At 52.8% G+C, this 17,794-nt stretch overlaps 6 protein-coding genes across 6 annotated transcripts; 1 reads left to right on the plus strand and 5 right to left on the minus strand.

Annotated features, from left to right (window-relative positions):
- Positions 1–41: 41 nt before the first annotated feature.
- Positions 42–2,382, minus strand: J4E88_000979 (uncharacterized protein; the record flags this gene model as incomplete). Its single annotated transcript, XM_049394651.1, has 5 exons — positions 42–971; positions 1,034–1,083; positions 1,136–1,506; positions 1,595–2,010; positions 2,062–2,382. 5 exons carry the CDS (start codon positions 2,380–2,382, stop codon positions 42–44), a joined length of 2,088 nt encoding a protein of 695 aa, XP_049260480.1.
- A 1,466-nt stretch (positions 2,383–3,848) lies between these two features.
- Positions 3,849–5,575, plus strand: J4E88_000980 (uncharacterized protein; the record flags this gene model as incomplete). The annotated part of the gene is made up of 5 exons (XM_049394652.1): positions 3,849–3,893; positions 3,942–4,160; positions 4,214–4,651; positions 4,699–5,378; positions 5,428–5,575. The coding sequence occupies 5 exons, from the start codon at positions 3,849–3,851 to the stop codon at positions 5,573–5,575; spliced, it is 1,530 nt and encodes a 509-aa protein (XP_049260481.1).
- A 162-nt stretch (positions 5,576–5,737) lies between these two features.
- J4E88_000981 (uncharacterized protein) lies at positions 5,738–7,071 on the minus strand (the record flags this gene model as incomplete). The annotated part of the gene is made up of 4 exons (XM_049394653.1): positions 5,738–6,276; positions 6,333–6,630; positions 6,681–6,911; positions 6,964–7,071. 4 exons carry the CDS (start codon positions 7,069–7,071, stop codon positions 5,738–5,740), a joined length of 1,176 nt encoding a protein of 391 aa, XP_049260482.1.
- Positions 7,072–7,659: 588 nt separating this feature from the next.
- J4E88_000982 (uncharacterized protein) lies at positions 7,660–9,942 on the minus strand (the record flags this gene model as incomplete). The annotated part of the gene is made up of 2 exons (XM_049394654.1): positions 7,660–9,893; positions 9,936–9,942. The coding sequence occupies 2 exons, from the start codon at positions 9,940–9,942 to the stop codon at positions 7,660–7,662; spliced, it is 2,241 nt and encodes a 746-aa protein (XP_049260483.1).
- A 2,068-nt stretch (positions 9,943–12,010) lies between these two features.
- J4E88_000983 (uncharacterized protein) lies at positions 12,011–13,339 on the minus strand (the record flags this gene model as incomplete). Its single annotated transcript, XM_049394655.1, has 1 exon — positions 12,011–13,339. The coding sequence occupies one exon, from the start codon at positions 13,337–13,339 to the stop codon at positions 12,011–12,013; it is 1,329 nt and encodes a 442-aa protein (XP_049260484.1).
- A 1,298-nt stretch (positions 13,340–14,637) lies between these two features.
- Positions 14,638–17,198, minus strand: J4E88_000984 (uncharacterized protein; the record flags this gene model as incomplete). The annotated part of the gene is made up of 2 exons (XM_049394656.1): positions 14,638–15,901; positions 15,955–17,198. The coding sequence occupies 2 exons, from the start codon at positions 17,196–17,198 to the stop codon at positions 14,638–14,640; spliced, it is 2,508 nt and encodes an 835-aa protein (XP_049260485.1).
- Between the last annotated feature and the right edge of the window lie 596 nt (positions 17,199–17,794).

Consider the following 17,794-nt stretch of genomic DNA (forward strand, 5'->3'; position numbering starts at 1 on the left):
TCGCCTACCCTCCTACCCCAAACATCCCGGACAACCAGTCCTCACAAAATCCCCCTCTCAGCCCAAGACTTAATGATTCCCTCATCACTCTCCTCGTACTCCCTATACTCCATCTCCCCATTCTTCTTCAGGAACGTATTCCCCTGCACGAACTTCGCCCTCCGCTCTGGCCTCGTCACCACAACGCTTCTCCACTCCTCATGTACACCCTCCACACTCGTCAACGTCTCATAAAACGGTCGACACGCCTCGATATCCGCTGTGCACCGCCAGATATGCAGGTTACACATCAAGCGACCCAGCGCGGGTTTACCGTGGGAGATGATTTTGGTTCTGTCAACGGTGACGTGTAGGGCGGATGTGTTAGCGTTATGGTGGACTGTGAGTACACCGTTGCCTTCCGTGAGGAGGTGTTTGAAGATGGCGAAGTAACCTCGGCTGTGTGCTTGGGTCCACTTCTTGTCATCGGGGTTGTAGTGTTCGAGCGAACGGAGACCCTCGACACCGAGGTGTAAATAGGAAAGATATATCAAGTCGTCGGCCGTCAGCGCACTGTGTTCATCGTACCCGAAGATTGCGAATATCTCTTTGTTGTCGATGAGGTAAACTGACATGAGTATAGCCCTACACTCCTCAACTGAATTGGCAATGTCTTCGAATATGCTCCAGTATGTTTCGTTGGGGTGGTAGCAGGAGGCCACCGTTTGGCTCGTCAAAGGGTCGATCGGCGGGTTCGTGACGTCGAAGTTGAAGTTACCGGGGGTTGTTTCGCTGAGGAGTTTTCCGGTGCCGTGGCCGAGGAGTTCGTGGATAACTGTTGCGGCGAAGCGGATGGTATGGAGGTTTTGGCGGTAGAGTTCGCGGTCTGGGGGTTGGAGGTAGATGGATGCGCCGGAGGAGTTGCGATTCGCGCTCATTCGGTTGGCGATGATGATGTTCTTTGAGCCGTGGTTTTCGCGGATGTCGTTGTACTGAGCAATTGAAGGTTAGTGACTAGACCTTTGAGGTATGGAGGACAAATAGGGGGACTTACGTTGGGCAGGTTTGACGCTTCCCAAACATACGGGCAGCAGACTGTCAGAGCTGCATCATCAGCGTTAGCATGCGTTTATGTATGGACAGGGCCGGCACTCACCATGCACAATAGCACATTGGGGTATGACAACCACGTCCTTCTCGAACAAGCCCTTGCCTTCGTTCTCCGCCGTCGCCCAAGGTAACAAGGTACAGAACTTCGCTGCACTAGCCACGAAGACTTCCATCTTCTTTGTTTCTTCTGGATCCGCGATACATACCACGCCTTCCCATTCCGCTCGTACGCCATGAGGATCGCGATAGGTTTCAACGAAGCCGAGAATGTGTTCGATTGATGGGGATTTGTCTTTGACCCAGAGCTCCTGGCCTCGTCGATATTCTCGGAGATCTCCGCTTATGAGGCTACGTATGTATTGATCGAGTATGGACCTCTGGTTGTGGTTCTGTGCGTACATGCCGGCGCGGCCGAGGCTGTGGTAGTTTGTTAGTTTTGGTGTGAAACTGGGAGATCTTGATGCTGTCATCTATGATTTGGATAACAAGATTGAATCAGACTTACAAGTGGCCAATAGTAGACACCTGGTTCCGATGATCTCCTTTCTTGAATAGAACCGTCGAGCCGCCAAGTCGTCCTGCTGTGGCAAGAGGGCGAATGCTTGTATCGTATGAGGCCTGGAGGACTTCATACACAGCGCTCCCATCTTCTATTGTCTTCCGCACTCTGGTATTCTCCGGCTCGATGCCTTCTTCCTGCATGATTAGCTGGAGTTCAGCGATTTCTGTGCGGGTAATGCGGTCGCCTAGGTAGTAGCTCGACACAACAGTATCGCTTGGATATCCTGTGTTCTGTGGAGGTACTGCAGTCATGCCCTCAACTAAGTCCTCAGCAGCAGATCCTGTCATACCCACGCATCCCACAATCTTCTGCAGAGACTCCTTGCAGAGATCAGGCACAAACTTCTGGCCTCCCTCACCCTACATAGTCAGCACATGACCTAGTCTTCTTCCACAACTGCTGGCGCTTACATAGAAGTTTCCGAGATTGTACAGGAATAGCCCAGCATAGCTCAAAAAAGCCTTGAATTCGTCGTCGGTCACCGCGCATACATCCTCGAACTGGCTCCACTCGCCCTCGCACGCACGATAGGCCTTTATGATGAAGTCGAAGATGGCTTCGGATTCTAGAGAGGTTTGGCACAGAATGATGCGCGCTCCATGCCAGGCTGCTTGTGAGAGGTAGTGAGCATAGAGCTTGTCGCGAGGTGGGAGGCTGTCGAAGAGAGGCTTGATCGCCAGACGGTGGATTGGAGAGGCCTGGTCGGGCACTCGAGCGCGATTGGAAGCCATTGCGGAATGGTATGATGAGGTCGTGAGTGAAACGCGCGCAGGTGTAGCGACTCTGATCCCGCGTCGCTGTGCGTTTGCACCGGCTGCACGTGATCGAAGCAAACGCAGCCATCAATGCATTGACCCCTGACATCGGGTTTGAGGCGGCATTTCGCGATCGAGAGGGATTTCAGGTTCGCAGCATGGTCTTTCGCGGCGCACGAGAATGCGTAGAGCTTGGCTCAAGCTACGTTGGTGTACGGCAACTTTTGTACGACATTGGATGTTGGATGTTGGATCTTGTTCGATTAGTGCCATATCCTCGGTTAGTGTTGGTTATGATTTTACTTGTTTCTTCGAGTCTTTTACTTCGTTCTAGTAAGTAAATAACGTATGAGCCATAGGTCAAGCTCGTCCTCAACTAGCAGCTGCACCGTTAACAAGAAATGGAAGGTTGGTCGAAGCCATCGAGCACAACACGTCAACATGGCGCGGTATTGGCGACGTTCAAGTTGCACCCAGAGACCTAGCGTAAGAATTCATAGAACGATCGATGGAGAACTTTCGGAGGAGCGAGACTTCAAGTAGATTTGCGTCGTTGCCAGCAAGCTAGCAGCGATAATCTTCGATGAGTGGGTGCTCCATGTGGACGCGCATACGTTCGGCATCCGATCATCTTGACTAAGAGCAATTGCGATGTAGACGGAAGGGTGTTTTTGGGTTCAATTCGAGCATCGCTTCTTTGCGATACTAATATCCAAGAAGGCATCGCTGGGTATGATGGAAAAGTGAGTCGTTGAGGCCAGGAACGCGCTGAAGTTTAGCGTGGAAGGTTCGCGATGAGCTAGTCCCAGTCGGGTGCAGTCACGTGGTCAACATCCATCATCAATCGCGTCGACGTCGCATTGTTCTCCGCCTTCCACCTGCATGTACTCTGCTCTCCTTTGATGATGACGCAACTGTTCCATCGATGATCGCGATATGAAAGCCGCATCACAGAGGTGCCATGCCACACGATCGCCAGCCGCAGCTATGACTCCCTATTAACGGACGGCACGCTTTTGTCTATGGCGCAAACCATTAGATCGTTACAACAGGTGCAGACACCAGCCAGAGGACCTGGCAAATAAGCCAGCGCATCGTTCAAGCTTGCATTCTTCCCTTTGCCGACGCTGACATCGCAAAGTCGAGTCAATACACGTCATTCACGAACTTCATTAACCCGAACATCTCAACAGCAAGCCTCCACTCCGCTGCTGAAGCTGGATTTCGTAGGTAACAATGCATGAAGCTAAGCCCGCGAAGCGAACTCTTACTCCAACAAACGACCCGTCATAGCCGGATTGAGTAACGATGTGCGCTGCACCCCGCGATCCGGGAGACGTTTGGCGGGGATCTATCTTTGGAGAATCGCAAGGAATGCAGCGATAAGAGTGTTGGGGGCGTACTCAGTGCAAGGAGTTCCAGTCAACTTACCGCAGAACAACATGTCGCTAAAGGAGAAGGATCTCGAAGCCGAGCGAAAGGAGCATGTCAGTGTCCACACAATGTCTCCTGAAACGTTGCGCTGACGACAGAAGGTCTCATTTGACGAGAAGAGCTACGGCGGTAGACATGACCGTATCAACAGCGACGACGCTGTATATCCAGCGAATGACTCCTCGGGACCAGCATCGTCGCCTGTCGAAAGAGATGACAAGGAAACACGTCGCATCATTCGGAAGATAGATCTCAGGCTCTTACCAACACTCGCTGTCATTTATGCCTTCGCACTCATCGACCGCGTCAATCTTCCGAATGTACTGCGTATCCTCAGTCGTCTTTATAAGCCGTATACTGACTCAGATTCTAGGCGCGTATCGCAGGCATGGACGAGGACCTTGGTCTTTCAATCGGCTCACGCTACTCGATCCTCACCATGATCTTCTTTATTCCCTATATCATCTTCCAGTTCCCTGCCAACATCATCATTCGAAAGCTCGGCCCTGCCGTATGGCTTCCCTCCCTGGTCATTTGCTGGGGCGCTGTCACGATCGGCATGGGTTTCACGAACGACTGGACACAAGCACTTGGTTGCCGAATCATACTGGGTGTGCTTGAAGCAGGCTACTACCCTGGCTGCGTCTTCCTGCTGAGCTGTTGGTATGTGAGGTTCGAGGTGCAAAAGAGGTTCAGTGGTTTCTACCTACTAGCGCTACTCGCAAGTGGTTTCTCAAACATCTTGGCTTGGGGATTGAGTGAGATGAGAGGCCTAGGAGGTCTCAATGGATGGCAATGGATCTTCGCAATCGTAGGTCAGGTCCATGTCTACCTACATCAGGTACTGACACATCTTAGGAAGGCGCAATCACCGTTCTACTAGGCTTCATGGGCTACCTAACCATAATAGACTTTCCCGACAAAGCCAGTCAACCCAGCCCGATCACGAAACGCCCTTTCTTGACCTCTACGGAGGCCGAAATAGTCCTGGCCCGCATTCAACGCGACCGCGGCGATGCCATCGCTGACAAGCTCACCTGGCCGACGATTGCCAGACATCTCCGCGACTGGAAGATCTGGGAGTTCGCGTGGCTTTACTTCCTCAACAACGTCGTCGCATACAGCTGGGGATACTTCCTGCCAATCATCCTCCGCAACGACATGGGTTACTCTGTCGCCATGAGCCAGATCCTGTCTTTCCCGCCTTACGTCCTGGCTGCGGCTTGGATGTTCGGTACGGCATGGGTCGCCGACAAATATAGAATGCGCGGTGCAATCATCGTGTTCAACTGCGCATGGGCAGTCTTGGGAGTGTGCATGATGGCTTTCCTCAGCAACGCTCGCGCAAGGTATGCTGGAGTCTTTTTGGGAGTCAGCGGTGCAAACGCGAACGTGCCGAGCATACTGAGTTATATGCACAATAACATCGTGGGTCAGATGAAGAGGAGTGTTGCGAGTGCGTTGTTGATTGGAGGGGGAGCTTGCGGAGGTATCGCAGCATCGAATATCTTTCGACAACAAGATGCGCCCAAGTACATGTAAGTCCATGCAGCAAGAATTGCAGAGGTATGAAGCTGACTTGCATAGACCCGCCATGGCTGTTGTTATCGCTACCCAAGTCCTGAGCATACTACACGTGCTGAAGAACTTCTGGGTCTACTCACGAGCTAACCGTCAGGCTGATCGCGGAGAGAGGATTCTGGAGGGCCAAGAAGGCTTCCGACAAACGCTTTAGATTCCGGGCTGCACTGTCCCCCGCTATGCCAGCGGACGATGAACAATACGAATATATGCCGCTACGCTATGCTATGCCATGCTATCAAACTCATCAAATAGTACGCGACGTGACAGCTTCCCTTCACAACAAAGATCCCAGATCTCGTGTGCCGAACCAAGACTAGCCCATCAACCTCCGCCGCCTTCCACTGTCAACACTGACGGTATTGTCTGGTCCGATGCTAATGCTCAAGCTGCTGGTATCGTCTTCGCTTGGAGCCCTCCTCCTGTCTCTGTCTCTGTCCCGTCCGCTAACAGCCTGGCTCTTACTCCTCTCGGGTTGTATGACCAGCCACGTTGAGCCGCCTCCCTCATGCTCTTGTTCCATGAGCTGAAGTTGTGGTCCTCCGCCTCTCTCATCTCCTCTTCGCATGTCCCTGTCTCCTCTTCTCACATCAGTTTCGCTTAGTCCTCGCTCGTTTCGGCCGCGCTCTCGACTGGGCTTTGCGTTCTTGGTGGGTGGCGGAGGAGGGAAGAGAGAGGGGAACTTGGCGGTTTTCAGAGGTAGTGTTGTAAGCGAAGAAGGTAGCGGGAGAGATTCGATCAGCGTCAGCTTCTCGAGTGGTATGGAGGTGAGGAGAGAAGCGGGTAGATCGACGGGCGAGCATGCGACTATCGTGTGCCGTAGGTGCGTGTTCGATGCGAAGAACGACAAGTTTTCTGTGTCATGTTAGCGACTTCTCGACCTTCCACCTCGAGCATGCGTAGATACATACCTCGCACTTTTCTTCCTGCTCCGCCTTCCTTACCAACTCCAGTGTCGATCCAGTCGAAGCTCGTTATCCTGCCGCAGAAGCCAGTCGAGAAGGCTCGTAGCTGACCCAAGTTCCGAACCTTCTCAAGTCGTACAAGGTAGTTGGCCATACCCTCCAAGTTGGCATATATGCGAACGATGATGTCGAGTGAGTCGGCATCTTCGTACAGCTCCCGCAAGTATTCCCTTATCCTTATGTTCAGTTCGTCTGCTAATGCTTCGCCGCCTTGAGCTTTTCGTGTTATGTATTTGTCTTGGAACTGGGACGGTCAGCTAAGATGCACGACTAGAAGTATACTACAACACATACCAGGAAGCCTTCGGCATCGGCATCTATGAGCACCATAACAAACGGCCGTTTGGACTGCGACTGCACTAGAGCCTCTTCTTTTGCCTTGGACTCTGACAGCTGCCCTTGCATCGTCCGCGTGACATCTGCGATTTCCGCTTGCAACGTCCGCCTGACATTTTGTTCGGAGCCTAGGTCGAGTTCACACTGTGCGAGGCGTGCTTCTGTCTTTTCGAGTTTGTCTAGGAGTTCCTACTCCATCGTCAAAACCATCAAGGCACCTAGGACGCCTCCAGTAGCATACCTCGATAAGCTCACACCTCTTCTCCTCCAGAATCCTAAACTGCGACAACCGATCGCGAAACGTCATCGGAGGTGGGGCAGGCGGGCCCGCAACAACTAATTCCGCCATCTTCAGGACTGGCAAACGTCACGCAATCACCAAAGGGCAGGAAAATTACTAAACGACAGAAAAATCTGGGGATCCTAACATTTAAGAAGACGCGTTGTTTTGGGCTCCCGCGCAGCGCTAGCTAGTTGTTTTGCATCTGCATGGCCCAAAGTACGGTGACGTCGCCGGTGCGAAAGATGGCAGGTTCTGATTGGCGGGGCATGTGGGGGAGTTGGGCTCATACGCTGCCTTGGTGTTGGAAGTCACCGGAAGCATACAGAAGGTCATGAGCTGGCGGGCTGTGTTCTGGTCACGGATGCATTCTTTGCGGCATGCAATATGCGGCGCGAGCCGCAATGGGTCGCGTGAGGCGACGATGGAGGGGTGATGGGTGCTCTGGAGGGGGAGGAGGGGCATGTTCTTCTCACTTTAGCTCCTCGTTTTTCGAAACACACGTCACATTGCTTCTCTGGCTAACGATACAAAGGTGTTGAGGTTTCTAGATACATGCCTCTATGAATCGCACCTTTTTCCCACACATGCAGAATATCCAACGCTTGCATAGAACCCAAACGCCCTTATGACTCATTCATCGAGGAAGCTCATCGGTTACATGACCCGGATAATGTCGGTATCTGGTATCGCAGTTGCCATCACGGCACGACGATCAATCTTTCCTCCGGACGTGCGTGGCAGCTGCTGCCATATCACGGCGCGGGTCGGACGCATGTAAGCGGGAAGATTGAGACCTCGAAGCAACTTCAGCAGATACCGGCGCGATGCAGCGTTGAGTGTCCCGGTCATGACAACAACAGCCAGGATCTGCGGTTCTTCCTGCTCTTCGTTGCTGTGGAGAACCACGGCCGCTTCCACCACTCTCCCTTTGGCCTGGTCAACAATTGTCCGCGAGACATCTCCTAGCTCGATGTGAAAACCACCCACTTGCGCGGTTGACTCGTCCAAGCGTCGCGAGGTAACGAAAAGTACCCCAGTATCGTTGATGAAACCCCAGTCTCCTGTCCGAAAACACTTCACACCAGTTCCAGGATATTTCTGGAAACGATGGTCGTCGGCCTTAGAGCCAAAGTAGCATGGCCCAACACCCGGACCAGCGACCCAGATATCACCAGTCCAAGCTACAGGAAGTGGTCTGCCCAGATGGTCGCCTACCCAGATGTGGTTGTTCGGCAACGCGGTTCCCACAGGGATGAGCTGGCCTTCTTTGTTGCCCGCGTACGCCTTGTAGTCGACAAAGCTCATGGAGGAAGAGATTGTCGTCTCAGTCGCTCCATAGAAGCTTGCAAGCTCCAGGTTGTCGAGTTGAAGCTCAGTGAAGTTGCGAACAACGCTCGATGAGATGTTTTCTCCGCCACTCAACGCGAATTTCCAAGATTTGCAATCCTTGAGCATGTGACGAGGATGTTGGAACCAAAGTGAGTAGTCGGAGGGTGTAGCAATAGTAGTGGTGATCTTCTGGTGCACCATGACTTTGGTCACATTGGCGGGAGATGAGTCTGCGGCTAGGAAGAGTGTGCCTCCAGACGTTAGGGCGAACAAGATTTGGAAGAGCGATAACTCCGATGTCCAGTTGCTGTGCTGCAGTACGATCGGCTTCTCGTCTTCGAAGTAGTAGGCAGTGGAAGCCACAAGCACCTTCAAATTCTCGTGTGTCAAAACGACGCCTTTTGGCAGACCATCGGACGACGGAAGATGCAGTCCCACAGCAAGATCGTCTGGTAGCGGCTCCTCGATGTTGTCGAAACCTTTCGTGAAGACCATGTCGCCGCAGAAGAACACGGTACCAAGTTGGAGTTTCAGTGCGTAGTCAACTAGATCTGGCGTGCTGACGATGCAAAACATAGTGTCGGAGTTCTTAGCGAAAGGAAGATTGTCATCAACGGACAGGCGGTAATCTATCGGAACGTAGACACCGCCAGCGCACCATATCGCGATGATACTGCAAAGAAGATCGATGGTTGGTGGACCAAGCACGCACACAGGAGTACCACGACCGACTTCGTGCTTCTTCAGATCGGAAGACATGGCGACCGCGCGACGTATGAGGTTGACGTAGGTAATCTTTTGGTTTTGTTCGTTTTTTACAGCGACACGATCGGGAGTCGTGGTTGCCATCTCTTGAAGCCTCTCGAGGACGCTGCTAAAGGAGACTTGGTGCTCAGGTCCGGCGCCGTGCGCCATACCTTGCTCACGCTCTTCTTGGGGTACAAGGTCCATATCGATGACACTAGTAGTCTGGCTCTGAGCAACCATTTGCGTCATTGCTTGGATGTACATATCCGCCACCACTTCAGCATGTTCTTTGTCATACGTCTTCTCGTCCAGGCCAACGAATACGACTAGGTTGCGGTCGAGGTCTTCGCGTACAATTAAGACGAGGTCTTGAGCATACTCGAAGTACATATCGGTAGTCGGAGAGGTAGGACTTCCACGAGCAATCCAGTCGAAGGTGACTTGATGGAGAAGTGTCTGCTTCGAGATGTTCAACTCGGATAACAAGTTCTTGACTGGTACATGAAGATACCGTCTAGACACGTCCATGGTCGCCTTAGTCTGCTCCAAGAGTTGGTTCGAGGTGTGTTGCGCGTCGCCCTTGAAACGCACTGGCATAGAATCGCCCTTGCCCTTCAAAGCTCGACCCAGGCCGATCACGAAGTCGTCGGTACCGGTAAGCTGTGTAAGTAGGATCTGAAGCGCAGCTAGACCGAAGTTCGCCCCTGAATGCTCGTAGTCGTCGCACATGAATCGAATGCCGAAGGAGAGATTTGCTGAGATGGTTGTCTCAAAGCGATGGAAAGCCGGAACCGCATCGGGGTTGCGAAATCCTCGGGTCGTGAACGGTAACATTGGTAGAGACGTGGGTCGACCTTCCATTTGGGCTGTCCATTGCCACAGACCAGAGGCCGGTAGGGGGGTCATATGAGAGAGTGGGCTGCTTTCTAGAGTATGGGTCGCCTCGAAAGAGTCGCTAGGGGTCGCTGGAGGCGGTGCAGGCAATGAATAGCCGGGGGTGGATTGCGCTCGGCGAGATCGAGTAGATGCAGCTTGTTCCATCGGACGTTGGGTAGGCGATGGAGATGAGAAAGGATCTTCGTTGAAGTCTCCCTCGTGCATAGTCGCGTTAGCCAAGATCTAATACTCGGGCTAGACCTCCAGGGATACTTCGTCGAGTGAATTTGGAGTGCACGGTTGCCTTTTCTACCTCGATCATGGTGTTTAGGCAGCAAACCATCCTTCTTGTTTCCCTCAGTAACCCTAGTAATTGCGATAGGTATAGTGAAACCAACAGCACTGACCTGCACGTCACTTTGACGTGACGTATGACTCCCTGCGCTTATGAGTCCGCACCGACTATGAGAATGCGCTGAACTGACAACCACTGGTCTCAATTTCTTACTCGGCCAAGATCATGGGTAGCATCGCAATCTTCCTCAATTCTAGAGACAAGAATGATCTCGCGCCCACCGAAGCACCCGTCACTGGCCTTGGAGATCTTGGCAAACTTCCAAGAGAGCTAAGAGATATTGTCTATGAAGCAGTGCTTGGGGGTGCAGTCGAAAAATACGTCGTTATGTTTGTCAAGGTTCCTGGAGGAAACACCGACATTAAAGCCTACCCCCTGAGACCTTACTACGGCGCAGCATGCATTTCCCAGGTATCATCCGCAATCAGGAAAGATATCACACCAGTCGTCCTGGTTAAATCCCATGTTCAAGTCCGAGGCTATCGCAACATACATCGACTTACTACGCTTCTCTCAGCCAACAACGCTTTTGGCAGCCTAAGATCGTTAATATTAGGAGGCATGCACAACATCAGAACTTTGCTCAGTCACATAGACGAGTTCCCAGCGCTCCAGCGCCTCGGTATCGGAATGTGTACAAGTGTGTTGGCGCGAGTCGAGTACAGAGTCAATGAGCCAACAGCAGACTCCGTGGCGAAAATAGTGCAGAAGTACAGGTTGGAGAAACTACTCGTGTGCACTACTCTGCGATATCTCACGTTGACTGAGTTCAGTCCCAACGTCTGCATATGTAAAGATCAGTCCAATGAGAGAGCGCTACGCGGTTTGGGACTATGGTCGACGAAGGAGTGCGAGGAAAGAAAGATCAGCATGCGTGTCGGACTTGTGCAGATATGTGAAGGGGAACGTAACGGACGTTTGCGGGGACATGAGACGACTATTAAAAGGCTCTTCTGAATAATGGTGGAGACCGAAGGAGCGGCTGGCTGGTGGACAAGCCTTTGCTGGCATTAAGTTATTTGTTAGCAGGAGATTACATCGACAATGCCGAGACACCACTAAAGAAACCTTTCGCCATGACAGGAATGCTCCAAGCTGACCGGTGTATCAGTAGTGTTGGCCAATGCTTATGTAAATGCGATGACTAACAATTTGTATGCATGGCAGGACTCCAGCGAACAGCGGAGGTTTCTGTGATACGAGGCCTTGTTACAGCGCGAAGAACCCTCGTAGTCCTTTTAGGGCTTGGTCGTAACTCGAATTCTAGAGCATTCGCAAGATATGCATGTTCGCACATAAATAGAGAGGATGTGCATGAGGCCTCGATAGTATAGGCGCGCGAGATAGTGCTGGAAAAAAGGATGGGAAGAGCGTCCAGGGGCGGCCGCATATTTGGGAAGTGCTATGGGCGTGCCAAGCCGCTAACGCCACGGCACGCGTCGGCATACTTCTCACGTGTCTCCTCTCCTCCACCCGAGATACAACGCGTTCTTGACCGTCATCGTTGCACTCCTACAGGTTGCACTGCTATGAAGAGAAATTTTGAACCTCCAAAGTACACCAGGATATGGGAAATGTCTCTACGCGGACGGCCCGGCGTCAGCAACAACGATCTGGCCAACCAAAACGCGCCGCGTTCTCAGCCGTCGAACCTAGCGCGCCAGCATCATGACACCATGACACACTTGCTTGTCAAACCTAAACCTTGACCTTCTCCGTCTGTTCCTCGACAATGAACTTCCACATCACCTCTGCTGCCGTCTTTGCGCCGTCCATGGAATTCAACGTTTCTGCTAGCATCCGCGCGCTCGCTGCATATGAAGGATCCTTGAGCACCGTCAACACCGTGCTGCGAATGTTCTTGGCCTTCCAGAACTGCTTTTGCACGCGGATTCCTGCTCCAGCGTTCATGGCGTTGTCTAGATTGGTCTGCTGCTCGACTTGTAGCGCGACACCGACAATAGGCTTCCCTGCAGCCAAGGCGCATTGGACAGTCCCTTGACCCCCATGCGTGACGATGAGGTCGGCGAGCGCATTGGCAGCCGGTGCTGGGATGAACCGATCAGTCACCAGAAGCCGCGCATCTCCGCCAGCGATCTCAATTGCCTTGTCGATGTCGCATATGGATTTCGAAGCCAGCACGACTGCGTTCCAGTTGTCGTCAGGATTCAATCTTAGAGCCTTGATCGCTTCGAATAAGAACTCTTCCGTTCCTGAGCTACCCATTGTAATTAGGATCGATGGACCGGGACCCTTTGTCAGATGTGCCGATATGTCTTCGTCCAGCTTCGAGTCGTTTCGCGCGTACAAAGGACCTGTGAGGACGATGTTCTTTGGGAGGCGGTGCAGATATTCTTGATGGAATACGGGGTGGTCGTTGACCAAGTTGAGATCGGCCATGTTCATGTCGAAGAGGGAGATGGGGCCTGTGACTGGCCATCCGCAGGCTGCAGCTGCAGCTCCTAGGCGCTTCTGTCGGAAGATGGGAGCGTTCACCATCAAGCCGCTGGCCCACCATGCCATGCGCTGTCGGACCGGTCGTGGCAGCCGTGTGAACAATGGCATCATATCTGGAAGATCGCGAATCAGGCCATGAGCAAAGGCTCCAGGATGCAACGGAACCGGGAGGAAGTTGATCGTTCGGATACCCAGGAGTCGTGCAGCAATAGACGCCGGAGCCCACATGCCATGGAACACAATATCGGGCTTCAACTCTTTGAACGCTGCAAGTTGGCCGTCGATGAATGACTTTGCGATTTCTTCTGAACCGAAGAACTCGGGCCAGTCCCATCCGAGGTCATGCGCCACGGAGATGCCCTTCACGCGTGGTTGAGCTGGGACAATGTTGAAGCCAGCGTCTGTGATTTGATATTCGAACCGCGCGCCACAGGATAGGAAGTCGATCCGCAGATTGATGTTGGACGGGCACATATCCCGCAACGCGATAGCCATCGCGATGGCACGTGTCGTGTCTCCAGCGTCTTGCCATGCTACGCTGAGCACGATGTGAACGTGTTGGGAAGCCATGGTGCCAGATGTTGCACCTCTTATCGCAGAAGAGAAGGTTGAACAGCGGCAACAATTAGCCTTCCAGTGTTGATTGGGTTTCAAGGTGTCCTGGTCTATCGGCTCTTATACAAAACACCATGGACGTCGCCATACAGACATGCACCAATGTCTAAATGCGGCGTCGATCATATTCGTCTCTCCTCTATGATCTCCGAAACAACAGGTCCGACATGAGCCGCATTGTACAGCTGCGGCTCATTCTCACCATGCCAGAGCTTATCAGCGTCAGCTCACCATCTGTTTGGAAGCTCGTAACTGCTATACGATGGCCGGCCCAACGCTGAGCGTTACTTGAGACCGACCCAGCTACGCGGTATGACCATGCTACGACGCCCGACAGCTGTGGGGAACCGTGGGAAGTGCGATCCGGTATCGACATTGCATTCGGTCCTTTGTGAGATCGGATCACTAATTGCGTTCGAGCATCTGACGTGTAGTACGGCCACCTTCGCGCCAGCTGTGAGTGGAATACGTGGGCTGACGAACCGTGCGCGGCGAGATGAGACGTCTGGCAACGCCATTAACATATGATGCGCCTCGCTAGTCTTGTTGTTGGTTCTTACAGATTGCACAGCAGACTGCCTGCCTGAGTACGACCTGGTGGTGGTTGTCAGCAAGCTTTAGGTTTACGAACAACCAATGGTTTACACGCAATCTCGGAGCTGGCCCGGATGACGCACCTATCCGACCCCCAAAACCACCGAAGTGTGGTTTCACCGCGAGAAGGGCGGCTTCACGGCGATAATCGCGCCCGTGTTGGCGGAGCAGATGCACGTTGGAGCCTGATAGCAACACCCACCCCAACCGTCTATCATCTTGATTAAGCAGAAATGATATCGCAAAAGTGGGGCTCAAGCATCCATATGGTTAATAAAGCTTCGCCAGATCTCGGCTTTGCTTGATTGCTCGTCCTGGACGTGGGATGATCAGCGACATGGCTTGGTGGCTTCGCTTACGCATTACCCTTTTGGTGAGCTGCGAATCGGAAAGGCCCCGAAGTCTGCTACCTTGCGAAAATCAAGGAACGTCTTGCAAGCTTGCGCATTTTCGCCCCTCACAACACGTGGAACGCTTGGAAGCAGCGCCAAAGACAAGCTTCAGGCAAACAACGACGGGAATGTAGAACTAATGGCTAATACATTATGCATTAATGGCAGAGATACGATGCGATATGGTATCCGCCCTATCATCATTACACGCTAAACGACCTCGCATTCATCCATAAATCTAATTCCGGGAAAGAAGAGCCAGCTTCGTCACCTGCGAACTTGCTTCCCCGGGCCCAGTTGATCACGGAGGTCGGGGTTAATGGTGGCTGTCAAATACGAAGCAAACTGACCACTTTGGCGGAACATCTTCTTCAAAGCTGGCGCGGGCTCCGCCACCGCCGGCTGGTTCCCTTCTTGCCGACCCGCACCATTGGCTGGAGCTTTCAGGATACCACGGGGCTGCTGTGGCTTTTGATCCCGCTTCTCATCGTGTCGCTGTACGGACGTGTCTGGCTTTGCTTTGACGCTTCGCCACTCCATGCCTACAGCAGCTGGTATCGCAAGGCAGGCTATGACGAGTGCCGCAAAGAACGTCCCATGTGTCAGCGAGTCGTTGTAAGCTGCCAGTATCAGGGCCTTGATGGCTGGAGTTACACCACCTGTCAGGTTGGTGGCCCCTGCGTCTAGGATCTTTTGAGGGTCCAGGCCTCCGATTTGCTCCAGACCAGACGAGAACTTGTGTATGTACAAATTCTGGCCGACGGCTGTGAAGACTGCGCCACCGAGTGTTTGGAACAGCGAAAGCACTGCCGTGCCGGTTGGAACATCCTCCTTGGGCAGTATCGTTTGCACGGCGATGTTGGGATGTTGCATGGTGCAGCCAACGCCGAAACCCACAACGATCTGCGTTCCAATCCACATAGCGTTATCGGTGGTCATCTCCCAAGTGGTAATGAGACCAGCTCCGATAGCCATCATGCCTGAGCCAAGGATCATGAAAGGAGTGTAGTATCCAATGCGCTGTACCAGAGCTCCAGACAAGATCGAGCCGAAGACAACCGAAAGAACGAGCGGAATGGTGTTGATGCCGGATTGCATCGCAGATGCACCTTTGATGGCCTGGAACCAGAGAGGAACGTAGATGGAGACTGTGAGCATGGTCGCGCCCACACAGAACTGGGATGCGCTACCGAACGTTACGCTCCGCTGGAAGATGATGCGTGCGGGCAAAGTCGCGGTAGTATGCCTGGTGACATACTGCCACAGCACGAACGCTATCAGCAGCATTGCGAAGGCGACAAGAAGTATGACCATCCGCGGTGAGGTCCAAGGGTAGTCGGCGGCGCCCCACTCTAGCGCTAGCAAGAGACATGTAATCGATGGAAGGAACAATGCGGTTCCCAAGGGATCAAGTTGTCGTATCGTCTCTCCCCACGATTTGAGTTGCGGCTTCTTTTCATCAAGCTTCAGCAGCAAGCACACTACAAGGAGGGTGAAACCACCAAGCGGCAGGTTGATGTAGAAGCACCATCTGGATCATGTTAGCATGCATCTCATATATGATTTGTTAACTGTGTTACTGACCTCCAGGTTGCGCTGCTGCTAGTGAACGCACCGCCTAGTAAGGGACCGGCCACACTTGCGACGCCAAAGCACGCGCCGAAGAGACCCTGCAGCATGGGTCGCTTAGCCAGCGGCACAGTGTTGAACATGATCAGGATCGCGCCGGTGAAGATGCCGCTACTACCCAGGCCTGCGACCGCACGCCCGACGATGAGCATGTTACTGTTCCGCGCAGCACCACAAATGATGCTTCCGAGTTCGAATAAGAATATGCCGGATAGGAAGACTGGTTTGGTGGGAAAGAAGGTGTATATGCGACCGTACAACAGGATGAAGCCGGCTGCTGTGAGCATGTATGCGCTACCGTACCATCCGATATCGCCAATGCTGCTAAACTCGTTCGTGATGGCAGGGATCGCTGGACCAATGATGGTTCGGTCAAGAGCGACAAGGAAGATGGAGATGTACAACGAGAGCATTATGATCGCTGTCTTCGCAGTGGATGGGTATGGAGAGGGCGCCTTAGGCGCTCCTCTTTGTCGTTCGATGTCGTAAACGGTCGGTGGCTCATCAAAAGGTTCGTCGCTCATCGAATGCGCATCCCGGAGATTACTCCTGCGGTAGTTTCGGTCTGGGTATTTGCCCATTGCAGGGCTGAGAGGTCCGTCCATGATGCTCTCGTCGTCGAACTTGAAGCTTGTGGGACTGGAATAATTTGTATCGTCATATGGGTCCATTATGACTGGTACGTGATCGCCATCCTCGGATGTTGAAACCCGTCTTATTGTGTTCCGGCGGAAAGCTGGGTTGGCTGCATTAGCCTCGTTGGCTTCATTCAGCCGCAATATGCCTTCTAGTGCCATTAGAGTGCTTGCCCGGAGGTAAGGTCTGATTTCTTGTAGATCTTCTCGTAGGTTGTTGGTTGTGTAGGAGGTAGCGCAATCCCGCCTCTGCGAGTATGGTTGTGACTGGGCGAGATCTTTGGCGAGGTCTTGTCCTTGTGCGTTGTAAGAGATATATGAGGCCGTGCCTAACCGCGCTTGGTCGGTTGCTCGATCGAAAGCAGTCTCGCAGTTGTCAGCCAGATCTTGGAGAATATCAGAGATCAAGCTGCGCTCTTCCGAGTTGGTGCGAGCGTGCCATCTGAGCTCATGTGTGGATTGTGTAGCTTGTGTAGATGGGCGTGATGATATAGATCCAATGATGGATAGCGCGGCGGGGCGTGCCCCTCGGTACTTCGATATAGACGGAGGAGGCGCCGCCATGATGTTCCCAGTGTCGAGAGTAAGCCTTAGGTATCAATCCGGATATATTGGGTGCGTGCGCTGAAGCCCGATTTGTTGCTTGCAGCCGAACGTACGAGAGGTCCAAAGAAACGAGACGGTAACAATATGCAGAGATATACGGATATGAGCTATAGGGGTGAAGAGTAATATAGTCATAGACAGACGTCGATTCTTTGCATGAACGTTGCATGAACAGTCCAAACAAGAAGCACATCTCAGTAACACATCTAACAGACCAAGAAATATTCCGCAGTCGCATCCGCAGCACGACCATGAGGCGCAACGGTGCAGTCAGACGGCGATTACCTCTGGCGAATGCGACATGCTTCTCCCACACCACCCACAGCCATCAAAAGCATCGGCGCGCCAGTTTCAAAACCACCGATGTTGCACAACTTGGCTTCACGCCACAGAGCTTTTCGTGCGCGTCCGATGGCGTCTATTAATATGTACCGGGTAGACCCTGAGCTGTCAGAGGTGGGTAGCTTCATCATGCTGCATGTGTGCATTGCAGCGACCCTCGTGTTGTGTGCAATGTTATGCAAAGTCAGCCATATCAGGTCGGTGATTACGCT

This window comes from Alternaria novae-zelandiae (genome assembly GCF_023758075.1).
Source record: "Alternaria novae-zelandiae strain BMP 2774 chromosome Unknown scaffold_1, whole genome shotgun sequence".
Taxonomy (NCBI): domain Eukaryota; kingdom Fungi; phylum Ascomycota; class Dothideomycetes; order Pleosporales; family Pleosporaceae; genus Alternaria; species Alternaria novae-zelandiae.